This window comes from Lethenteron reissneri, chromosome 22, assembly GCF_015708825.2.
Source record: "Lethenteron reissneri isolate LAM-NWPU_2019-01 chromosome 22, ASM1570882v1, whole genome shotgun sequence".
Lineage (NCBI taxonomy): Eukaryota > Metazoa > Chordata > Hyperoartia > Petromyzontiformes > Petromyzontidae > Lethenteron > Lethenteron reissneri.
In genome coordinates this window covers 3,602,219-3,625,978 of record NC_083800.1, presented here as the reverse complement: position 1 = coordinate 3,625,978, position 23,760 = coordinate 3,602,219, and the positions used below count along the sequence as shown (strand labels likewise).

Genomic DNA, 23,760 nt, shown 5'->3' with positions numbered 1-23,760 from the left:
AGCACGGCAGTGGGTTTAGTGAATCATTACGGATCAAATGATGCCTTGTCAAAACAATTGTAATGGCTGAGATTGAAGCAGCAGGGCCTGAACAATCGCTTCTCACCGCATGTGTAGTGGCAAGAGATTTTCTCATAATCAAGTAGATAGCACTGCTGCGGTAATTTACCACTCGAAACAAACCAACAAAAATGTAAATGAACATAGTAGACTTTGAGCTTCTTGTCGTGTCATGTGTGTGAGTGCATGTTTTTTTTATGACACCCTTCATGTTATTATTTTGAAGTTTTCATTTGCCGTTTGAATTTGCAAACGCAAATATAAATCAGGGTCGTGACCGCCTATGCGTATTTTCGGAACCTTCACCGTTTGAGAACCGTTAACTGTTGTTAACTAAACGAATGAAGTGAGCCGATCACAACAAAAGCAACATCACAACCGTGATGAACAGCAGCAGCAGCAGTGTTGGCAACGTTTCAAATTGGCAAACGACGCGGCAAAGTCGTGCGATTATAACGTAGTTGGGTGGCAGACTCAGACACCGAGGCAAGACACAGTCACGCAGAAGTAACACGCGAGACGAGGCCAGGGTGGTTCTAAAGTCCATGCCTTGCTACGGACCAGTTCAACAAATTATCCCCTTTTAATTACAAATGTAATTGTTACGTGCCGCACGTATCTGATGATTTCCAAACGAGTCCCATGTGAATTAGCGAGGAGCTGATCAATTTCAACCGTTACACCACCACGTGAAACGCACGCGTACACACGGCACAAAGTTCTCCACTTCAACTTGAATCCACTATCTCCGCGCCATGCGGGACGCGATTTGGCAATCGTTGGGCGCGCGTGCGAGTGGACGTGCACATCCGCCGCAACGTTTTCGTTAAATAAAAGGCACATCGGCAAAAGCTCGGAATGACGTAACCCCTTGTGGGTCGCGAGGATATGGAAGCCTGGAGTCAACGCAAGGACCCCAAAAACACACACGCGGTGGGTGGGTGGGGGGGGTCGAGGTGCACGAGGAGAAAAGCTCGGAAAGTACCTGGCACGACATTTAGCCAAGCAGTGTGATAGGCGAACCCGATAGAATTCCCAGCCAAGCAGGTGTACTCTCCGGAATCCTCGAAGGTGACATTCCACAAGTACAGCACCTCGATCTCTTTGTCTGTCGTGTTCACTCCGGCCGTCTACAATGTGGGGGGGGTGGGGGGGGCGATAGGGTGGGTAAGGGGGGGGGGTGCAGTCGGAGGCAAAAATTAAGAAACGAAATCAAGGAAGAACAAAGGGCGAGTTTAAAGACGGAGCTTCCGCCCGCCAGTCACGAGTGGACGACACCCACGGGCACGGCGAGCAGCACGCCGAGACGCGGTTCGGCTTCGGGGAGGGGGACACCGCGCAGCGCCGTTGGGGGGGGGGGCTTCGAGCGTCTAACGAAACCGCAGCGGCGATTGCATTCCGGAGATCCATCCGCGCGGTCCGTGCTCGTCGCATTCATTACGCGTGTTTTTATTAGTTCAATTAATGTGCTCGTCGCTTGAGCGACAACATCAAATGAAACTGTAATGGAAGATTTGGCGACGATCGGCCGATCGACGCTTTGGCGCGGAATTTAACGCGTCGCGCTGCGCAGCCGGCGAGCTGGGTTCAATTCCTGGCCACGGTTATCCATGGTCAGTGAAGAGGCATATCTGAAGTGGTCCCTTGCCAATGCACACTAATAAGTGTAGTGAAGTATGGTCAAACAACCCCCCATAACTGACACTTTTACAGTTATGGGGGTTGTTTGATTTCATCCAGCAGTGGCTTGACGTTTACGTTTATAATCTGCAAGTTTAGAATGTATCAATGAACGATGGGGCTGGCTCAGATATGCGCATTACAAAAATTTGGGGATGTTACTTTTGCAAAGGAACTACGGCGACTGGTCAATGTCCACCTCGTCTTAGCGCAGTGGGTCTCGGCGTCAACCCCGATTTGCTCAACCACTCCCAAGAGAGCAAAAAGGTCCGAAGCTTCAATCGGCTGCGGCGCTGTGCCCACAGCAGATTCACAGCCTGGCAACACACTCACCTGTGCGCCACGCCATCACGTGCGAGACGAGACCATGTGTGGAAATGTGCCGCTCGTGAACAAATGGCCGAGGGCGGATAAGTGAATTAATTAAACAAGTAAAGGGACAGTGTAAATGTTCTGTCTGGGATCATATTAACAGCCACTAACGTTGCCATATGGTCAAACCACGAGTGCCACACATTAACACACACACACACAAAAACAACGATTAACATTATAATTGGTCTTTTAAGTGACCATTAAGAGGCCCTGTTAGTGGCATGAAAGTGCGGATATATCCTGCAGATGGAAGATAATCCTTTGTTTGGTCTTGCCGGGCAAGAGGTCATGAGATCTCGTGGCAGTTGCTCAGAAGCACAAAGGGAACTGCAAACAACCCCGCAGCCAGGATCCAGCGCCGCATACGAATACGAGCAGGGCAAGCGAGCGGTGGCCAAGAGCTCGCACACGCATCGGCTCCCTTTTGGCATTTTCTTTTGAAGGCTAATTATTAATTGATGAACGAACTGATTCTTCACTACAGACCGCTCATCACTCTTGCTCAATAGCTGTGAGATCGCCACAAACCCCCCCCCCCAAAAAAAAAACACTACCCGGTTGATTGCTTGGAAATGCACTAAACGATTTACACGAAGCTTAGCTTGCGCCGCCCCCCTCGGACATGTGTGTGCATATCTATGCACTCGTTGAAAAGAATCGATTAAATCAATGCCACTAATGTCGTTCCGGCTCATTCCGTGCATCTCATTCAAGCGGCCGCCTCGCATTCGCGGCATTGCATCCTGCGCAGCTGCATGTTCATCGGCTCACATCTCCATCTGCCAGCGTCCAAGCCTTTCTCCGCAAGTCACACAAGAGCCAAAGCATTTCTCCCACAAGCCACCTGCGCTTGCAGCAAACCACCTGGCAACCTCCCGCAAGCCCCTGCGTGGCACAAGGCCGCCGCACGAAAACAGGCCGGCTCATTTCGGCCTCGTTTCGAGCGGGCACAAAACAACAACAACAACAACGACGACGACAAAAAGCACAGCAGTCCCAGCGAGCATCCCTGCAGCAGCAAACACCAATTGAAGAAAGCCCTGCGGTCCCAAGGGATCAGCAGGGACAGCTGCCGGGGCAGCGGAGGGCAGAAGGGGCAGAAGGCCCAAGCCGTTACCTGGCGACAGGCCGAGGACCGTGAGCCTCGCCTACATAATCGGAGACCTTACGGGCGTACTGGCCGCAGTCGCCCATCGACACATTGCGCAGGCGCAGCGCCTGCACGTCGGGGCTACTTAACCCCGAGCTCTGGGGGAAACGGAGAGAGACGAACGTGGGGGGGTCGGGGAGGGGGGGCGGCGTCAGCGTGGGGCACGTGAGCGGGAACGCACGTCCACAGTCCTCGCCAAACCCTCTACTCCCCAACGTCCGCACTCAAGCCTCCCTCAAGATGTGTGTGTGTGTGTCGAACTTCGTTCACACCGCACGTAGCCAACCGCGCTAATCGGAGGTGCGGGGGAATGACAACAAGCTGAACACGAAAAGCAGTTCTAAAAAATAAATGAGTTATCAATCGAGATGATTTGAACGTGTATAGCTTCAGTGGCTTCCTAATATCGGAAGGAATAGCGTTACCCCTACACAAAGGGCTATTGCGAACAAATGACCCCATTTCAACTCCATCCTCGGCAGAGTGAGCCCTGTTGATCAAATGCTGCTGGGCTAGATTCGTGTTCACGAACCGCATGGGACCTGTCCAGCAGAGTAAAAACACTCGGTATATTTATATTGATCCCTGACGTTTCAGGCAATGGGCCTTCTGCATAGCACATACGAAGAAGGGCCACAGGTCAAAATATAATTTATTTGATATATATTTTACTTTTAAGTCAGTGTTATTGATAAATCTGTTTTTACATGTATTATTCACCTGTTCGAGGACTGTAATGTGTAGTTAATAATTAACAATCTATTAATTAGTTTATTTTTAATTTATGATGTTACTGGCTGCTTATTTTAGGCTGGGGAAACGAGAGGTATTTTTAAATTTCTGGATTTTTTTTTGTTTATCTGCGAAGATAGCTCAAAACCTTGGACGACTAAAAGGATATTTGTATTAACTCGGGACGACGAGGAATTTGCATCACTTCTGAACAAAATTACCGCCACTACTCCAAACAACGGCGCAGAAACGCCAACTCCGATTAAGCCATCTCACTGACGAGAAACCACGAACGTGTAAACATTACGTCATGTTAGTTTTCCTAACGAGAAATGGAGAAAAAAAAACATACGAGTAGGCGCGCACACGCACGGGAGAGGCACACGGGCAGATGTGCGGACAGACAACGAACCCTACATACTGCAACGAGGGTGTGGAAGCCCTCATCCAGCAGTGGATTGAAAAAGGGAATGCGCTGTGACACTTGAGACGTAGCACGTGAAGCACATTGAGACAAATCTTGCTTTTGCGACAGAGACCTGTGATACGGAAATCTCATTCGGAAGCAAACCAAAATCTCACGCATCAACAAAGTAGTGAGGGATTTAAACAAAAAAAGTCAGAGGATGTCACTTAACGCGACGACGTCACTCGACGATCGCATGACGACGATGGAGGTGGCACCTCACCTTGAGGACCTGCACGTAGGGCGAGCCGTCGGGGCCGAACTTGCTGCCGTTCACCTCCACGTGCTTGAGCCACTGGATGTGGGGCTGCGCGTCGCTGTACACTTTGCAGTGGAACTCCACGTCGCTGCCCTTCACCGCCGTCTTGTTAGCCGGCAGTCCGGCCTGCAGGATGGGCCGGTGCGGCGAGCGCTCTGAGCGGGTAGTAAACAAACATTAAAATTTTAATAAAACACGGGCCTGGGACAAGGGTCACGCAGACGCCGGAAACAAAACGACCGGAGGAAAAAACAAACTGACGGAAAGAGAGAGTTTGTCTTGGCCTAAAACTAACTATTTTTTTATTTTACCAGGTAAGACCCACTCAGCCATGTAGCACTTTTTCAGAAGCTACCAGCCCACAAAAGATAGCTCAACAACGTGGCTTATCAACTCGTGGAAATATATAGCAGCCAAATACTCTAAACGAATGCCGATTCTTAAAGCGGAGGGAAAAACATGGAGGATGCGGAGAATAATCCACGCGACCACGGGGAGAGAAAACACGCAAACTCCGAATATACAGCAGCAGGCGTCAGGGTCGGGATCGAAGCCACGACCTCCTGCATACCAGGCGAGGAGGAGGTTAACATCTATCCACCGCGGCGGCCTGGCGTGGTGACGGGCTCTCACCCACGACGTCCAGCTGGTAGGTGTGGTTGATGGAGCCGTAGCGGTTCTCCACCATGCACGTGTAGTTGCCGCGATCCGAGGGCACGACGCTCTCCATGATGAGGCTCCAGTGCTGCTGCCTCAGCTGCGATGATGAAACACACGGCAACAGCAAGGGTGGCGCGTCAGTCGAGATTTGTATACGCGGACGTGCGAACCTTCACTATTCTGGCAAATCGCCCGATGATGCTGGATATAATTGCCAGCGAAACGTCACGGTACTACTCAAATTATAAATGTTGTGGATTTACTCCCCAACACACCGGTGGGCTGAAGTAGTAACTAACTGGCGCGTTGTTTACGTGACAAATCCATTTCTAATTGGCTGTGTTGGGTGGTCGAGGGTTACGACACATTTATACGCGATCTAACCCAAACAACCTTTATTATGAATAATATTGGTCGCGAAAGCCTACGACGTGTTAAATTGTACGACCCACGTTTGTCAACCAAAGTTCACGACTTGTTATTATTTACAATCTCTACTGCTGGATGAAACCCTCTCCACTCCACGTCGGTCATAGGGATTTGTTTCACCAAACTCCACCAAGATAATTCAGCGCAGCTTGGTGAATGGAGGCAATGGTGGCCAGGGCCAGTTCAGCTATCGCTCGCTACTCATGCATGTATGTCGAACTTCTTTCGCACTGTACGTAGAAAACCATGCTCATCGGAGGTGTAAGCCATGGCTGTGAGGGTCGCTGGGTTCAGAGCGCGGCGTACCACCAACCCGCACCGTCGTCTCGCATAATACAAAAATAAAATAAAAATTATTTAAATCGCACGGCGAGGACCATCACTATTATTGAAACTATTCATTGACCGTCGAGTTCACAGCCGCCTTGCGTGATTGCGCACACGTGACCGAAAGTGCCTGGGGCAGTGGAAGATAAATTGGGTAAATTAAGCATGGGACAAAGGGAGCAATATAACAGACGGTTATTTAAAAAAGAAACATTCGAGCCTTTCACTCAATTATATCTATCTATTTTTTGTGTTTGGGCTTGAGACACATGTATAATCTTACACCTGAGCACCGCCGCACCCAAAGCAAGACTAACGATGGTGTAACGTTACCTGCCCAACTTGCACGTGCCTCCCCGCTTTCGCACAACAATGGGGCGGCATTCGGGAGCCTCTTCACAACCTACTTAGCTATTCAAACGCATTTTTTATTTTACCAGGTAAGGCCCACTGAGCTTTGTAGCTCTTGTTCATAAGCGACCTGGCCACAAGTGATAGCTCAACGAAGTGGCTTATCACGTGGAAATGTATAGCAGCCAAATACTCTAAACGCATGATTCTAAACATGGAGGGAAAAAGCCAGAGGACCCGGAAAAAATCCACGGGGAGAGAGAGAGAGGATACGCAAACTCCAAATATACAGCAGGCGTCAGGGTCGGGATCGACCCCGCAATCTCCAGCATACCAGGCGAGGCAGTTAACACTTTTTACCACGGAGAGAGAGATGCAAACTCCAATTATATACAGCAGGCGTCAGGGTCGGGATCGAACCCGCAATCTCCAGCGTACCAGGCGAGGCAGTTAACACTTTTTACCACGGAGAGAGAGATGCAAACTCCAATCATATACAGCAGGCGTCAGGGTCGGGATCGAACCCGCAATCTCCAGCATGCCAGGCGAGGCAGTTAACATCTCGCCAACCGCAGAGGGTACCGAAGCGGCGACGTTTCTCGCAGCGCCGCGGATCTCCGAGACGCCCGAGGCCGGCGGCGCGAGCAATGAGACGAACAGCGATTGATTTGGTCGCTCGCGACAGGCCATCCATCACAGGGCCTCGTGGTCACCTCGCGGGCGGGTCAATGTCGCCGCGGACGGACGGCCCGGTGTTTGTTTGCTCGTGTAATGGGACAGCCGCATTAATGCCGAGACGAGCAGATGTCGGCGGTTTGCCAGACGTTTGTCATCGCCGCCACACAGGGCGTGGTTCTGTCCTCGGCTGCCTCCCGTCATCGCCGGTTGCCTCGTGTCCTCCCGGTTACCTTGCCATGTCCGATGCCAGACAGCCCGCGCGCGTGCGCGGAGAGACAATGCCACTCGGTAACTGCTATCAGCCTGGCTCGCCTGACGGCAGCTGGCCCAGTAAAACAATTTAAAGCCGGCGTGCCACGTGCTGAATGTTAATGTTTTGTTTAATTATGCGAGGGTGAAGGCGTATTTTGCTCACCATTGTGTGCCAACTAGTCATCGTTTTCAGCTCCGTTTTATTGGCCAAAAATAAGCGTGAGCACACTGAGACGAGACGGGGAATCCCTTATTCATCTTTAACGACTGCAGGGACAAGTTCGTGTAAGTGAGCCCCTATTAAAGAAAGCACGGGACAAGGGGGCAATTTGGCAGGTATCACTTCCAGCGGCATTTGCCACCCCGGTTCTGACAATGAACACACTACACAAAGCAAAAAAATGTAGGAATGAATGGATTGGATACTAATTTATAATGAGCGTCATTGGCTAGGAATTGAACCAGAGAGCCTTTGGATTTGTTGCACCAACCACTACGCCACCACTCCCAAACACACAGAAACAAACATCGGATTTCATCAGCAAACAAGATGACATCACCCCACTCCTCCAGTCCCTCAGCTGGCTCCCGATTCAAAGCCAGATTCTTTTCAAGATCGCCCTTCAAGATGCTCAGTGCACGTTCTGCTCGAGCAACCAACCCCCCAGGTCAACGTCTGCTTGGCGAGCGGTCAATCGTTCTTCTCTGCTGCTCACGTAAGCTGCAACTCCGGCCATCCATGCCATCGATGCCCTTCCCATGCTCAAGACCGTTCCCCGTTCAGAGGCTCAAGACTAAATTTCGATTTAAAGCTTTCGTGACTGCAGGGATTCATCTTCTTGGTTCTTTCGGTAAAGTCAAGTACGTGACTTTAGCGAAAGAACCAAGAAGAAGAAGAAGGCTCAAGACTCTTCCTCTTTTAGATTTGAAGCTTTCGTGACTGCAAGGATTCATATTCTTAGGTTTTTTCGGTATCACTTGATACAGCTATCGTGCTGTGACGGTTCCACCTGAAGACGGAGGCTTGTGTTGCCTCCGAAACGTCGTGATTTTATTTTATTTTTATTTTACTTTCATTAATTTTAATTTTTTTCCTACGTGACTTTACCGAAAAAACCTGAGAATATATCTTCCTCTTCTCTTCCTCCTTGTTCCGACGACAGACCGCCTCTCTCGGTGTAAAACAAACACGCCCGGCGTTCCCACAACGGCGGTCTTGACGTGCGATCGCATCCCAGATGCGGCGTAAATCCCCACCCTAAAAAAACCGAAATTTCTAATTTGGACCCCCCCCAGCGAGCGCCGTGCCCCCACCTCGTTTCCCGTCGCGACGCCTCTCACCTTGATACCGCCCATGCGGTGCTCGCTGCGGAATTCCCGGCCGTTCTTGAGCCAGCGGATGACAGGAGGGGGGTTCCCTGCGGCCGGGCAGCGGAACTTGACGGTGTTCGCGGCGGGCACGGCGTGAAGACGCTTGTCCATCTTCTCAGGGTGGGTCCAGAAGGGAGGGCCTGCTAGTGGGGGAGAGGGTGAGGTGGGTGGGTGGGTGGCAGCCGTCAATGACAGAGTTCCACAGTCATCACGTGTCACACACATGCATGTTATACACGTACATCTACGGCCCATTGTTTTGTTAATCTACTGCTGGACTGCTGGATTGAGGGCCTCCCCACACCATGTAGATGGTGGCAGGTATTGGATTATGCTGCTCAGGACGGGTTGGTGGTGTGGTGAAGGCGGGAAACATAGAAGTACAGCGCAGCAACGGATTTTGCTTCATTGCTCGAAGCTGCCTACCACATAACCCCGCATCATCCAATGACCTGTGATGCATGGTGGTCGGCCGTCAGAGCCATATCCAAGCTATGGGTGCGTTCCCGGTGATATTTGGTCGTGGGCACAACCCGTTATCATTTTGAGGACTTAATTCTCCGAGGCAAACGAGGCTGGCAACGTGTGCCACTTAACCTCGCCCAGATGTAAAAAAAAAATGTTTTTTTGAGGTTATGAATATCAGACCAGTTATAAGATATGTCTGGGAAATGTCTTACTTTATACATTTTTTTAATGCCAAGCTGACTCAACGAGACATGATAACAGGATATACAGCTGGGTTTAGGTTGTACATTGTGCCCATTTATATCAGAGTCATAGCATGTGATTGTCCCATGCCATCAGTAAATGATGGCGCACATGCCTGTGTGCGTGTGTTTGTGTGTTTGTGTGTGTGCGTGCGTGTGTATGTGTGTGGGGAGCGGGAGTGTAGTGGTTAGCGCGCTGCGCTACGAACCCGGCGACCCGAGTTCGATTCCTGCTCACGGCCAACACCAGTGACGATTATCTGAACCGGTCCTGAACCTCCCCTAGGTCGACTCAGCCTCAGTTGAGTATCTGGTGCGATGTGTAAATATCGCTACTGGGGAGACAAAGGCGGTCGGGCGTGGTGCTGGTCACCCACCCCCCTCGTGTGCCGTGCCAGCTTTCACAGGTGCTCGCTAACAGCACTTGCCCCAACAGTCTATTAAAGGCTATACGGGAGGTCTTTGTGTGTGTGTGCGTGTACGCCCATAGCGGTGATAGGTGACTTTGTAACCCAGCCATGAATCATCCGCTGACAGAAAATCAAAGGAATGCAGACGCCTTCATTGTACCTCAACCAACGCGAGATATTCCACGGAGCAGGTAGTTCAGACTGCGATCCTCCGACACAGATAAAGTGCAGCCCGAGTTCATGCACGGCTCCAATCAATGCGACGTTCACATTCTCCTTTGTGTGCCCATGAGGGCCTATGCTCATAAATTCCTAGGTTTAAATAATTTTCAAGAAATGAACATTATTTTCCCAGGAGAACCATCGCTGTGGCTCAAGATTCTATTTTTTGGGGGGGGGAGCAGGGGGGGGGGGGCCTGCGACAATGCGACGTTTGCTCCGTTGTGTTACAAAGGAGGAGTATGCGGCTTCACGTGCGAAGAAACTGAAGAAGCTGCAGAAAACCCACGGACATACGAGGAGGGTGACGCGCGCAACGTTCCACGCAGTTCAATTCAAGAAGCCAAATGCTGTACTGCAATATTCGGGCCCACATTGCAGCCTGAGCCTACACACATCACCTGGGAGCAGTATTCCCAGGCAGATCTTCCATCCAAGTGCTGAACAGGCTCAAGCCCGCTTAGCTTCTGAAAGTTATTGCTATCGGATGCATTAAATTTCGATTTAAAGCTTTCGTGACTGCAGGGATTCATCTTCTTGATTCTTTCGGTAAAGTCACCACGTAGAAGGGAAGTAATAAAAGAATAAAAATAAAACATAATAAAATAGTGAGAATTATTTTATTATGTTTTATTTTTATTATTTTATTACTTCCCTTCTACGTTACTTTACCGAAAGAATCAAGAAGATCGGATGCATTGTACTAAATGACGCTTTGTCTACCCAGCAGTGTCACACCGAGTCTCGAGACCCTTGTTCAGTAGGGTCCTGTCAAGTTTATGTTTTATTCTTTCAGTTTGATGGGGGGGGGGGGGACGTTGCCACGTTTAATCCCAACCGAGTCATTTGCAGGTCATTGTTTTCCTCTGGGTTCTCCAGTTTCCTGGAGAGAGTGGCGGGTCGGGAGAGACCCTCCGTGACCCCGATTTTTAAACGTAATGCTAAACTATTCAAGTTTCCTGGAGAACCCAGAGGAAATGCATGCAGAACGGAGGGAGAACATACAAACTCCACACAGAAAGCCGGGAATCGAACACAGGTTCGTCTTGCTTTGAGACGCGGGTGTTATCAAACGCGCCACTCTGCCGTCTTTGCGGGCAGAACGATTTGATCGTAGGGGTTGAGTTCTTACAAGCAATTGCTTTTCATTGCAAAAAAATATATCGCTCACTATTGCAGACGGCAGGATGCGTACAGATCCAGGAGAGAGAAAAAAAGCTAGAGTTTAATAAGGATACGTGTATCATTGCATAGTAGTGAAAATGCCTGGTACCATGATGATAAAATTTAATAAAAGATGATCGTTTCATGAGGTTCCATCATCTCTCGTTCTAAAGGAAAACGCATTATTTAAATTGGCTCGTTTTCCAAATACACGAATAGTTTCAAATGATCCGAATGCAATAGCGGGATGTCAAAATGTTGTTCCTTATTAGATGTCACGAGCCAAGTGGAAACTCACTCATTCCCTCTTGTATTTGAACACATTACGAAGAATGGTCCGGTCAACCCTTTAGAAATGCGGAGCGAAATGAAGCACACTCGGCAGACATTTTAAAATTATTACGATTTTTAAACGTAATGCTAAACTATTCAAGTGCAAATCTTCTCCGTAAATTATTTCTTTTATAACCCTGACCACGAACAATTTCACGGGAGGTGGGGGGGGGGAGGAAGAGGGGGGGGGCGATCGCACACTATTTTCCTTCGCCGACGTTTGCCGGGACTTGCACTGCTCGGGGTCACGGAGGGTCTCTCCCGACCCGCCACTCTCTCCAGACGACACAGAATCTACAAAACGACAAGAGGCTGCCGGTGGTGGGGGGGGGGGGCGGTTACTTATTCTCGGCACGCGCACGGAGCCTCCTGCATCCCAACAAACCCGGCACCACCGTCACCACTGCCGCCGCCGCCACCAAGCGAGAGGCCAGCACCGCTGCCGAGTGAGCAGCTTTGATCGACACCGCCACACCAAGTGAGGGGCCACCACCATCATCACCACCGGACAATCTTCCCCCATAATAAAGGTTTTTGGGACAGATCGCGTTATTTATAAATGTGTCGTAACCCTCCACCACACGACACGGCCAAATGTGTCACGTTTACAAAGGACAAAATTTTTTTTTATTTTGTCCTTTCTAAACGTGACACATTTTTTACTGTTTGGCCGTGTCGGGTGGTGGAGTGTTACGACGCATTGAAAAATAACGCGATCTAACCCAAAAACCTTTATTATGAATAATATTGGTCGCGAAAGCCTACTACGTGTTAAATCTTCTCCCATGTAGCCGAGAGAGGGTGTGCTGTTAGCGAGCACCTATGAAGGTCGACACGGCACACGAGGGTGCAGTGAGGTCAGCACCAGTGCTTCTATTTACACGCCAAACCAGGTGCAGTACTCATTTGAGACTACGTCAACACAGAGGAGGCTCAAGACCAGTTCAGATATCAATTACCACTGATCTTAGCTATGGCCAGAAATGCCACCCAGGTTGATGGCTTCATACTTCCTCTCCGACAAACCCACCGCCGTCACTGCCACTCTCACCACCAACACAACCACCAACCATGTGGCCAGACCACCAGCTCCTGAGGCATTGAGTCTCCACCACACCAGGCGACATGGGTAGCAGTCAGCAGAGCTGACGAGTGCCGTCGGCCCACGCAAATGCAGCTGCAAGCCACATCCACCAGAGGACGAGACCGGCGGAGTAATAACACCGGAGTCCCCACAAAGCCACAGAGTGATGCGTGGCCTGCGGTCCTGAACGTTCTCACAAAGTGTAGCGCACCGCTTGGCACAGCACACTGAACTCTCATGCACGAGTTCACCGTTGTTCAATAGCCATGGTTTTTTTTATCTTCCTTTGCACAACTACTTGATGTTTCATAATAATTTAGAGCCTTTGTCAAACCACTGCTGGACGAAGGCCTCTCCATGCCATCCCAGTCGTGCAGATTGTGACCATATTTCACCACGCTGGTCAGTGCAGGTTGGTGAAGGAGGAGAGGCCCAGGACTGGCTTACCGTTGATGTCAACCGTAACCGGGAATTGTAATCAGATCACCGGGTTGATAGCTCAGCGTCCCAACAACTGCCCATTCACACCCAACCCCCACATTGCATTCAAACATTAGATCACATATTACGTTCGCTTAAATTCGGTGAGACGATTGAAGATCAGTTTTCAAATTATCTATACATATATAGAACGAATTGATAGCAGGAGCGCCCGTTTTAAAACGCGCGTGTATCGGAGCAACGGTAGCTGCTTTCGCGCTCTCTCAAGGCTCCTCTCGACACCTGCTGCGGGCGTCGGAGACGATGCCGACGGGATAGGGGGCGAGGCACGCGCCGCTCGTTACGCAGGGGCACAACGCTCCCCGTTTCTACTGAACCTCGGCGTGAACAACCCGGAGCAGCGGGGAGGAGGAGGGGTCCCGGGGAGAGAGGGACAGAGTCCTGGACACCGAAACACTGCAGTGAGCACCTGACGACCATCGCTCCGGGGGGAGCAAAACAAGAGGGGATATAAACCCTGGACACGGCCCCCGGTGTTACTCTGTTTCCTGCTTCGTTTGGTTACATTAGTCCCCTTCTTTCCACTCTTCTTCTTCTTCTTTCGCTTCCCCGTTAATCTGCTGCTTCCCGATCGTAGCATCCTACCGTGGGTAGGGTAGTGAGAGCCCAAGTGCCTCCAGACACCAACCTCCCCCCCACCACCCCCCCCCCCCTATTTGAGACCGCATGTTCATAATTTGTACGTCCCTCTGCGATGTCCGTGTCCTGGGTTTCTTGAAAAAAAAATACTTTATTTTAACGAAAAAAACCAAGGGGGCAACGCGAAATCAATAGTCGGGCAGACTGACGCCCTTCGCTACTCGGTGGCTATGGCTCTCGATGGAGCGAGGAGGCGGCGGTGTCAGAGGGCCATCGCAACAAAGCAGCACTGCCATATTCCATCAGGGTGAGGAGACGGGGGGGGGGGGGCTGACTTCTGGAGAAAGTTTGCAAATGTAGCCCAGCATGGAGCCGCAGCAGCAGCATCGTCGTCCAAATATCCACACAGTGCTTTTAAATAATTAATAAGCGGGACGCGCACAAAAAAATCTAATAACACAAACGTGACGGGAGGAGTTTGAAACATTCCTTTTTAAATTGTATTAATTAATGTGTCTGTTTGGGAACCTGTGTTATGGTTTAAAATGCAGCTCTATGCCACAGACATTACATGTTGCAAGGCCCTATTTATATAACATATTTGCATACATTTCAACCCCTTGTCACTGCCTACCTTATTACCGACCAATTCAGACCTTATTGGCCACCCCGTGCCCTTATAAATCTCAACGTTCATCCTACAAAGTCACATCACAAGGGAGAAACACAAATAAATAGACAAAAAGTCAATGTTTGCCCGAATTGAAACGGCTTCATGACGTATGGACCTCAAAACTAAATTTCATCACCACCAATAGTGGAGTACAGGTGGGGTGGGTGGGTGGTGGGGGGTCAACACTTTTAGTGGAAGATGCCGAATCACTGCCGGCGCAACGGCGACCCCAACTGGGTATCGAGCAGCAGAGGCAAAGATGTCCGACGTGTCTGGAATAAGGATTACTCGAGCAAGCATTCCACGACAAGACTTAAGTCTGCGCCTACCATCCGACGAAGCATTCGCAGAGCACAGCTTTTAGAGTGAGGCCGCCTAAGCCGCGCATGCACTCCGGAGGCTCCCCGTGCATTACAGGCCACGGGACCCAGCCCGTGACGTTAGTAACCCGAGTACACTCACGCAACGCATCAGGCAACACGTTCGTTCACTCGCCCGCCCGTCCCACCGGTTCATCCGACACCCTGCGCCGGACATCGACGTGCTTCTTGAATTGGAATTCTGCCGGCACACCCCCCCGTTCATCCTCCCCGGCGCTTTGCGTCGCGTCGACGCTGTGATGCCCAGCGATGTCTGAGACACGCGAATGGGTACTGAAGCGAATGCGAGAATGGTCATGAGAACGTGCGGTGTGGCCTCTGACACGTTTTGAAAATACTGCGACAAAGGCGCAGCGTGAACGATAACACCGAGAGACGGGATATCGTTCAGATTGTGCCTTAAATCCGCAATGACCGGCGTGGTGAAGTATGCTCAAACAACCAACGATGACCGTGTGGGGGGGAAGACCTTCGTATCAGAAGTGAATTGACAAATAGGCTGAACAATTGTTCACGTTTTAGTATATAAACAATGCCCGTCTTCTTAGCCACCGCCGAAAGAAACACCTGAATCAAAAGCATGCGGACAATGCACAGAGTAATGTTTGAATCGCGGCTCTGTGTTATTTTCACCGGTCCCCAACAAAGGCTGTTATTGTTGTGGCGAGACCGCGTGTGCATGTGCGAGCGCTCAGGGGCTGTGCATTCACCTAGGCAGGAAACGAGCAGCGAGCGCTCACGGCGATAGCCAAGTGGTGGAATCACGCTCAGAGGCTGCCAAGTCTCGCTCGCTCTCTCGCTCGCTCTCTCTGTGTGTGTGCGTGTGGTGTGCGAGCAACAGAAAGGTTATTTTGCGTCGCCGGGCTCGTAACAGCTTTGCCGAACGGCGGAATTTGCGCCCGGGAATGGGGCGCTCTTGTACGGTGCAAACGCGGTGGAATGCAACCCGGCACACACAAAAAAAAAGCGTTCGGAGACAGGAAGGAAAGGGGATAATTTAAACCAGAGACTCCTACGTTCGCTGTGCCCAGCGGATGCCGAAATTATAATAAAAAAAGCAGAAAAGAAATATTATTTTGGAGGAGAGGGAAAGCTGGGGGGGAGGGGTGGGGAGTGAAAGGAAACCTGCTCAATTAAACCACAAAAGCTCCAGTTTGCTCTTGGATTTGAAAGTGAAACGTTATACGTCTATTAGTGCTGTGTGCTGTAAACAGACTGTTGTTTAATGTCCGTTCTGAGACGAACCATTGTCCCGCGGGCGGCGAGAACCTCGTATCGCTGGGCACTGCTTAACTTGATAAACGCAGCGTTTTGCTTTTAGAATTCACCGATGTTGGATTGTTTCGTAGATTGCCCGCCCTCCCCTGTCCCGCAAGTCTTGATAAAGGAAAGAGGCTTATCGCGGGAAATGCAAGTGAGTGGCCAAGAAAGATAACGGCGGGCAAGTATGATGTCAGTGATTGCATCTCTTCATGGCCCGCCTACATAGCGCCGTAAACACAGCAGTCAAAACGGTATACTTAGCAAAAATAATTACAGATGCGAAGGGTGAGCTGTTCGTTAATTAAACGTAATTAGCTTTTTTATTTTTGTTGTTGTAAATTGAACTACTTTGGGAAAGGGGGGGGGGGAACCCCCATAAATAAAGCGAATGAAAAAGAGAAAACTCGGTTCAATAAAGGAAGGATTTCCTCGGAAACATTCCTACCGAAAGGTCAGATCACCGCTCCTTTGCACGTTATGCCAGAAAAGAGGTAAAGCCCAGCCCAATGCTTGTTCGTGCCAATGCTGGTGAAAAGCCTCCACTGGAGGTCCCCAACGCTGGGTATTGAACCGATGTCATGAAGGTGCAAAACATTGACGCTTCAGAAATGTCCCGGAGACTATGGTCCACAGTCACATAGAAACGATAATGGGAACCGTAACCTACCTATCACACCTTTAATGGCGACATTTGTTGCTGGCTGCTTGAGGTGTTTGGGCCTTTTTGGGGGTATGTGCACAGCAACCGGTATTGAAATATACACCGTGTCTCTTATCGAACAGCGTTAAAGTGCATCTCACTCACACCAGGGTTTGAAAACGTTCGCTGTTTTTTTTGTTTCTGCCCGGAACAAGGGCAATGCCACGTAATTGATCGTTATAACATTTTTGTTAATTGACAAAGCAGTGTTTGTTAAGCGGAAAGGGCAGTTGAAGGGTTTATTTTCGATCGATGATTTCGTGGCAGCTCAACAACTGACATCACAATCTAGATTTGAAGTTTTCTAACTAACATCACACCGACCCAAGGCCGCTGCGGTGGTAGGTCCCCAAAAAACACACATGTTCTGAGCTTCTACAGCTCACTACGGAAATGTGAGATGTCCCATTCGTTGGGAAATGCATCTTTCCTGAAAATATTCACACTGCACACCAAAAAACCCACACACGTGAACAACAGATGTCGATTCTTAAGTGAGCACTATTCAACCTCCACAGTTTCATTTTCACTGCACCAAAAAAAACAAAAACTGGTTTTATAATTTTACCAGAAGCGACCAGGCCGCAAATGATAGCTCAACGAAATGTAATAACCGTGTGTTAATTTACAGCAACGTACGTTTTTAAATGTGGCAGGAAAACCCGGAGGACCCCGGTGAAAAATCCACACGGCCACGGAGAGAACACGCAAACTCCAAATAAAACAGGCGTCGGGGTCGGGATCAAACCCACGACCTCCTGCAAAGCAGGCAAGATAGTTAACACCTCTCAACCGTGGCACCCCAAATACACGCGACGGCGCTATTCGTCCATGCGTGTATTTAGCACATTTCCATAAGTGCGTTATATCAGCACAAAGGTTTCATGCGTACCCATGATAGTTAATATGCAGAGGGATTTTGTTTTTTGTAGATGAGACTGAAATAATAATAATACGCTTTGCGTGTTTTTGTTTGAAATGCAACGCATGCTCATAGTATTTAATGTATTAGTCAAATGCTAAAGCCATAGTATGTTTAACTCAAATGCGAAACTCTCAACGGAATGGAACACAACTGGGATTCATATCACGTCTGAATTTGACCACATTTATGCGTGATGATGCAAATAAGCAGTGAACGTTTTTATCTTAAGAGTCAAACAGAGGGGAATAAATACATGGCTTGAAAAGGGCCAGGGAGTCAACAGGATAGAAGGCCGGGGGAATAGGGAAGTTCCAAACAACGGTGGCCAGCGGAGGGAGAATATTTTGGACTTTTCTCAGTTTCTTCATTGCCTCCGCATGTCTCTTGTCCTACAACTCCGCACACATGCTGCACCCGTCCATCTACCCAGCTCTAACCGACACAAACACTACCTTTAATTATTCACGGGTGAACACAACTGAAACATTACATCCGTTACGTCCTCCCGCGATGCGGTAATGCCGCCAGCGTGCGCTCGCTCGCTCGCTCGTTTGCTCGCTATTCCGCACGCACATCGCGACGGTTACGTGAAGGAATTACGTAACGCGTCCTCCCCTAACATGTGGCGGGGAATATTTTTCGCAGAGCTCATGTTCCTGGAGGCCCTCGCTTCTACTGGGGGGGCGGGGGGGGCGGGGGGGGCGCCACGGGCGGACACGGACGCACGCGGCGAACCGGACACCGACAGCCACGCGTGGGCACAGAGCTTCTCCCCTGCAGGGGCATTGCAGCCACCTGCTGCTGTAGGGGCCATGAGCGAGGACTGTCGCTGACCCAGGTTCGGGTCCAGGGCTCAGGTCAGGGACTAAATACAATCACGCAGACCACAGATAATGCGTCGAACAGGGTGGTGGGGTGGGGGGAGGCATAGCTTATATGGAGTGCTCTTGCCAATAACATCTGTCAACCCAGAAACATTCGTATAACGAGCCTCACTCTTGCTGATGAGACCAACGATGTCGTAAACCGGTCCAGAGTGTCCTTGCGTAAACAAATGCTGCTGGATATTGCTTGAGGATGCTCATAGGCTGATGGACCAAAAATGTATTTATTTGCGAATGCAACAAGCATGGACCATTCGCCCATGGGGACATATTCCGCTACCGATCCATTCGACGCAGAGGGTCCGAAAACATCAACCTCCTCTTTGACCGAGCGCCAAGGACCGTCTGTAAATGTCTTACAGTTGTTTGGCTCAAGGAGCAGCTATGAAACTTCCTGCTCAAGTCGCTGCTGGCAGAAGTGCCTCAAAATAGAGGGAGCTACAGAAAGTCCATGTAGAGGGGATTACGACCCACGCCGCTACACTGGCCAGGTGTAATGTAAGAGCTGTGAGTGCCTACACTTTACTCCACCACACTTGACCTACCGATCGACAGAGAGAGGACGTGGGGATTTTAACAAACTCTGCCGCAAAGTTAAAACTGTGACGCCGAGACGTCAACCCAAACGGGCGGCCCTCTGGATTGAAATTCCGCTGTGGCTAACCCAGTGGCAGCTGAGTCGAGAAGGGCACGTCAGCGCTGGTACAGCAGCAACTTGTGTGTGCGTGTGCTTGCTTGCGCGCTTACGACCGTGCAAATCTTTCGGTCGTTTTTTAACCCACTTCCCGTGATCCAATCGAGCTGACATTTTGCACACAGACTCGTTGTGCGTGACAATTTATTTTCGTGAAAAAATTTGGATTTTTTTTTACACTTTTTAGGAAAAAATAAATTATATTTAATTACCAATTGCTTAATGGTGGCAGGCAATCATCTGACCCATAGGTGGCAGCCATCTCAAGCCAGAGGACGAGAGGACTCTGGCCGCCACGCATATAAAGGATTTATAGTGAAAAACTTTGTTTTTACGGGTTAATTTTTTATTGCCTCCCTTTTACATCAACATTTAAACGTATGCACACACGCATGCAACACACACAGAAAAAACCGTACGGGGGTGGTGGTGGTGGTGGTGTCGGCGCTGGGGCGGGGGGTTGGGGGGAACGATTGTAACTCGCAGTAATTCGTAGGGAAGAAGAAGATGATGATGAGGCATCACATGGGACGCCGCCCACCCCATCGAAGCTGCTTGCCACTGAGGCCGCAGCTGCTGGAGCGAGGTCACTCGACGGTAACCGTCGGACACAGAATGTGGAGAGGCCAAGTAACGGAAGAGAGAGAGAGGGAGGGAGGGGAATATTTTTTTTATAATTCCACGCTGTCAGATGTTTTTATTTAATTTTCAAATCACAATTGTTATTGCTTTGGAAACACCCCCCCACCCCCGCAACCATTTTCCTATAAGACTGTAATAACGGTGAAGAAATGTAAATAGAAATGTAGTTACAATTCTATACTATATGTCCAGACGCCGCCGGTTCGATCTCCCGGCGAGGCACGCGAAACAAAATTGTTGCAGGTTTCCTTGAAGCCCCGGCCACCTCTGCAGGCATACACGGGTAAGAGCCCACCCAGCTCTGTTTGATCGGCAGGTCATGTGTGGCGGTGTGAGGTGTGGTTTACTTCCATCTCTTCCAAGGCCAGCGAGGAAGAGTAGGCCAAGTGACCTCTGGAAGGGGGGGGGGGGGGGGGCTCTGTTGAGCGTTCTCGAGTCAGCGGTGGCAGAGGGGCCTCCACTCCAGGGGAAGCACTCCTCTGATAGCAGTGGTACGAGAGAGTAATTTCAGAGCTACACCTTTACCTTTCACGAAGACAAAGATCCCCCGTGTAGCCTTAGCAGACTGTCGGGGCAAGTGCTGCTAGCGAGCACCTATGAAAGGCCGACACGGCAAACGAGGGGGTGGGTGGTCCAACACCACGCCCGACCGCCTTTGTCTCCCTAGCGGCGATGTTTACACATCGTACCAGACACTCATTTGAGGCTGAGTCGACCGGCACGCGCGCACAATTGTGCTGGCTTTTTTTGCTCTCTCTCCAAACAAACAATTAGCACGTTGAAATACTGCCCATGTGTTCTAATGCTACCAAGGTCTCATTAAAGGCACTCGACTCACCAAATCCGCCGTCCCTCCCCCTCCGCCCCCCCAGCAGTATTTTACGAGCGAACACAAAACTGCGACGCGGCGGCTTAGATGGCACGTCTCCATACCCGACTAAAAATAGCTGCCAAAAGTGGCCTCTCTGCATGGGAGCATTTTTGCATGTTTTGCAAAAGGTGGTGGGGAGGGGGGCAGGCGGGGAATGGGGGACATTGGGTGGTGGTGGGAGGGGTTAGAAGTAAAAGTTTGCGGTTTGTGAAGAGTTCACCAGAGATAAATTGTTTACGTGTTGTTTAACTGGACTTGCGGTGTCTCTGAAACTTTTTTTGGCCTGCGGACACCTCGGCCCGATGCAAACATTTCCGCGGACCGCCCAGCCGACCGCCCCCCCTGTAACAAACCGCATATCTCTAAATACCAGGAAATAAAAATTCTTTATAATCCCTGAATACAAATTACGCGGCTACAAAGTTGTTTTTTAGGCGAGGAGATGGGTGGGGGGAGGGCATTCTGATGTTAGGTTTGTGATAGTTTAATCAAGTTAGTTTACCAAACTTACATTTTTTTCATTATATGTCAAAAGTAAAATGTTAGTGAATACCCTAAACAAAAATGTACAAACGTGGTCAGTATTGTCCGGATCAGCCTGCGTCTGCATCGCAGCCCCGCGGACCACGAGGAAGGAGCCTCACCGACCACGCCGGAGGCACCAGGTGACCTCCATCCTGAGAACCGCCGCCGTACACCGCAGTGACTCAACCACGATGCCACCTCGAAACCTCCGCGCCCTTAAGGTCACTTTTCCTGCTCGCAACGTTCCCACTCTTGCTTCGTTCGGTCAGCGCGGATGGACGCGGTAAACGAACGTTGATCCCGACGGAAAACCGATGGGACCGTGGCGAGCCCGAGCCCACGGTATGTCAACGTTACGCGGTGGGGAACATACGACCGTGACCTTACGTCTGGTGCCTCGCCAAACTGAGTGTATGTATTCTTTCACACCGCATGGAGCCTACCTTGCGAACCGGAGGTGGCCAATAAACTTTGTGAGCGACGGATGAGAGAGAGACGAAGAGAGAGAGAGAGACGGGAGACATAGTTGACTGTGGATTGGATACGGAGAGAAAGACGAAAGAAGCAGGGGAAGAAGAGAGCGGGAGAGATGGCAGCATTGAGACAACATCCACGTGCTTGGGGGGCCACAGCTGGACAAGAAGCAGCTGGGGAGAGGAGGGAATGGAAGACACATTTGGGGATTCCGTTGCCCAGCGGTGGGAAATTACACGCTGAGAACATCAACAACAGCAACTTTATTGAAATCACACTGCGCATTGCAAGCGATTATGGCGAAATTTATATAATAGCGTAACTCTATTGTGTTTCTCCACGTAGAAAAAACTTGACTTTAGTCCATCACCCGACTGGCACTCCATGACAATATTATCAAGCGGAATTTGTTTAACCAAGCATGACTGATGAAAACCTAGAAGGTCGAAACCGGTCCAGCGTTTGCTTGGCTCACTGCTGCTTGATGACATTGGTCGGAAAAGTGAATTTGGGCTGATGGGCTAAACAATGTTTGTCTCTACACGTGGAGACAATAGGAGGAGGTTCTGCCTGTAAGTGACGTCATCCTATTGTTTCCTCGGAGCCACCGACGCAGGAGTGCTGTCGTGAAATGGTCGTCAACAATTGTTGTGTGGCCCTGAAGGTTGCTATTGGGCTCAGCTGTAAGCAATTTGGTGACTGAGCAGCAGTAACAATTTATCCCCCCCCCCCTCCCGATAAAAAAAAAATCGGCAGGAAAAAGTTTGCCTTGTGGCGTCACTTTTCTAAAATTGGCCCCAAAAACGGACGCCTGAACAATGGCAGGTGTCCTGTGTTGAATCCAGCTTCTCGTCTGTTTGTTTTTTAAGAGCATTTAGCACGTTGCCATCCCCTTGTGATCCCAGGATGCTGCCAATCCATCTTTCTCCTGTGCATGAGCTCAACTCGTCGTTCCATTTCCACGGTGGACATATTCTTGGGTGTGTTCTCTCCTTTGGCTGCCACTGGGTTATCAGTCTCAACCTTCGAATGACATTTCCTGGCCGGGGTCCCACTTGGTTTTCTTAATTGTCAATGCGATGTCTCCGACCCACGTGTTCCTTTTCCCATCTCTCAGTGTCATTCCAAGCGTGCATCTCTCCGCGTTTCTTTGTGCACTTTTCACTGTCCAGTACGCGTCCAATACATGTCCATTCTGTTCTACACATAACCACACAACTGTGGATATACCTGGATAGTCTATAATTACGATTGTTTGATATGTAGGTTTTACCGAACTTTGAATGGGAATCATTATTGTTGCTTGTTTTCTTTTCTATACAGCTAATCCAGTTTCAATCGTGCACGACATTTTGGGGAATTGAACCACGAAAATCACTACCCCATTGCAATTGATCAAAAGCGTGCCCTTACATCGCGCACACTTACACCGCACAATTTGACCTCGCGAGCAAAATCACTACCCATAACTGTAACCGCCAGTCGCAAAACGGAATCAAACTTGAAATGCACATCACTGGCGTTCTCTTGAACGCGATCCTCAAAAGAAATGATCGCCCAACATCAAAGCACCGTTCTGTTTTGTAAAACAACAAAGTCACCTTTCAAAGCACGTGAGGTTTTTTGTGGGTTTTCTTTTTCCATGGCTCGTTTTTTTTTATTCTCCGTTTAATTTTTTCTTGCCGATGACGTCCCGCGACCCTAAATTCATCGCACGCAATACGACAATCACTGCATAACACAAGCCTGTTACTCATTACCGACCTACAATAACTTTGTTTTTTTCACACACGCACATACACAAACGGGGACTTCTTTCGGATTGAAAGTCTGTGCAGAATAACGTCCCTCTGTGCTCAGCGAGGTCAAAGAACGGACGAACGAACCGATGAGCGGACAGGCAGACGGGAGATTGACAGCTTAAACGGTAGGCTTGTGC

The 23,760-nt window shown here is 49.8% G+C and overlaps 1 protein-coding gene across 2 annotated transcripts in view; it reads right to left on the bottom strand.

Moving 5' to 3' along the window:
* Positions 1 to 23,760, bottom strand: part of FGFR2 (fibroblast growth factor receptor 2) — a 63,842-nt gene that overhangs the window by 16,334 nt on the left and 23,748 nt on the right. Inside the window, exons 3-6 of one of the 2 annotated variants that reach the window (XM_061556365.1) lie at positions 8,761 to 8,933; positions 5,356 to 5,479; positions 4,687 to 4,877; positions 1,046 to 1,190 (exon numbers count right to left, since the gene is read on the bottom strand). In XM_061556365.1, the coding sequence (XP_061412349.1) occupies positions 1,046 to 1,190; positions 4,687 to 4,877; positions 5,356 to 5,479; positions 8,761 to 8,933 (633 nt within the window). The remainder of the gene's footprint in view (positions 1 to 1,045; positions 1,191 to 4,686; positions 4,878 to 5,355; positions 5,480 to 8,760; positions 8,934 to 23,760) is intronic. The other variant, XM_061556366.1, reaches the window with a different exon arrangement.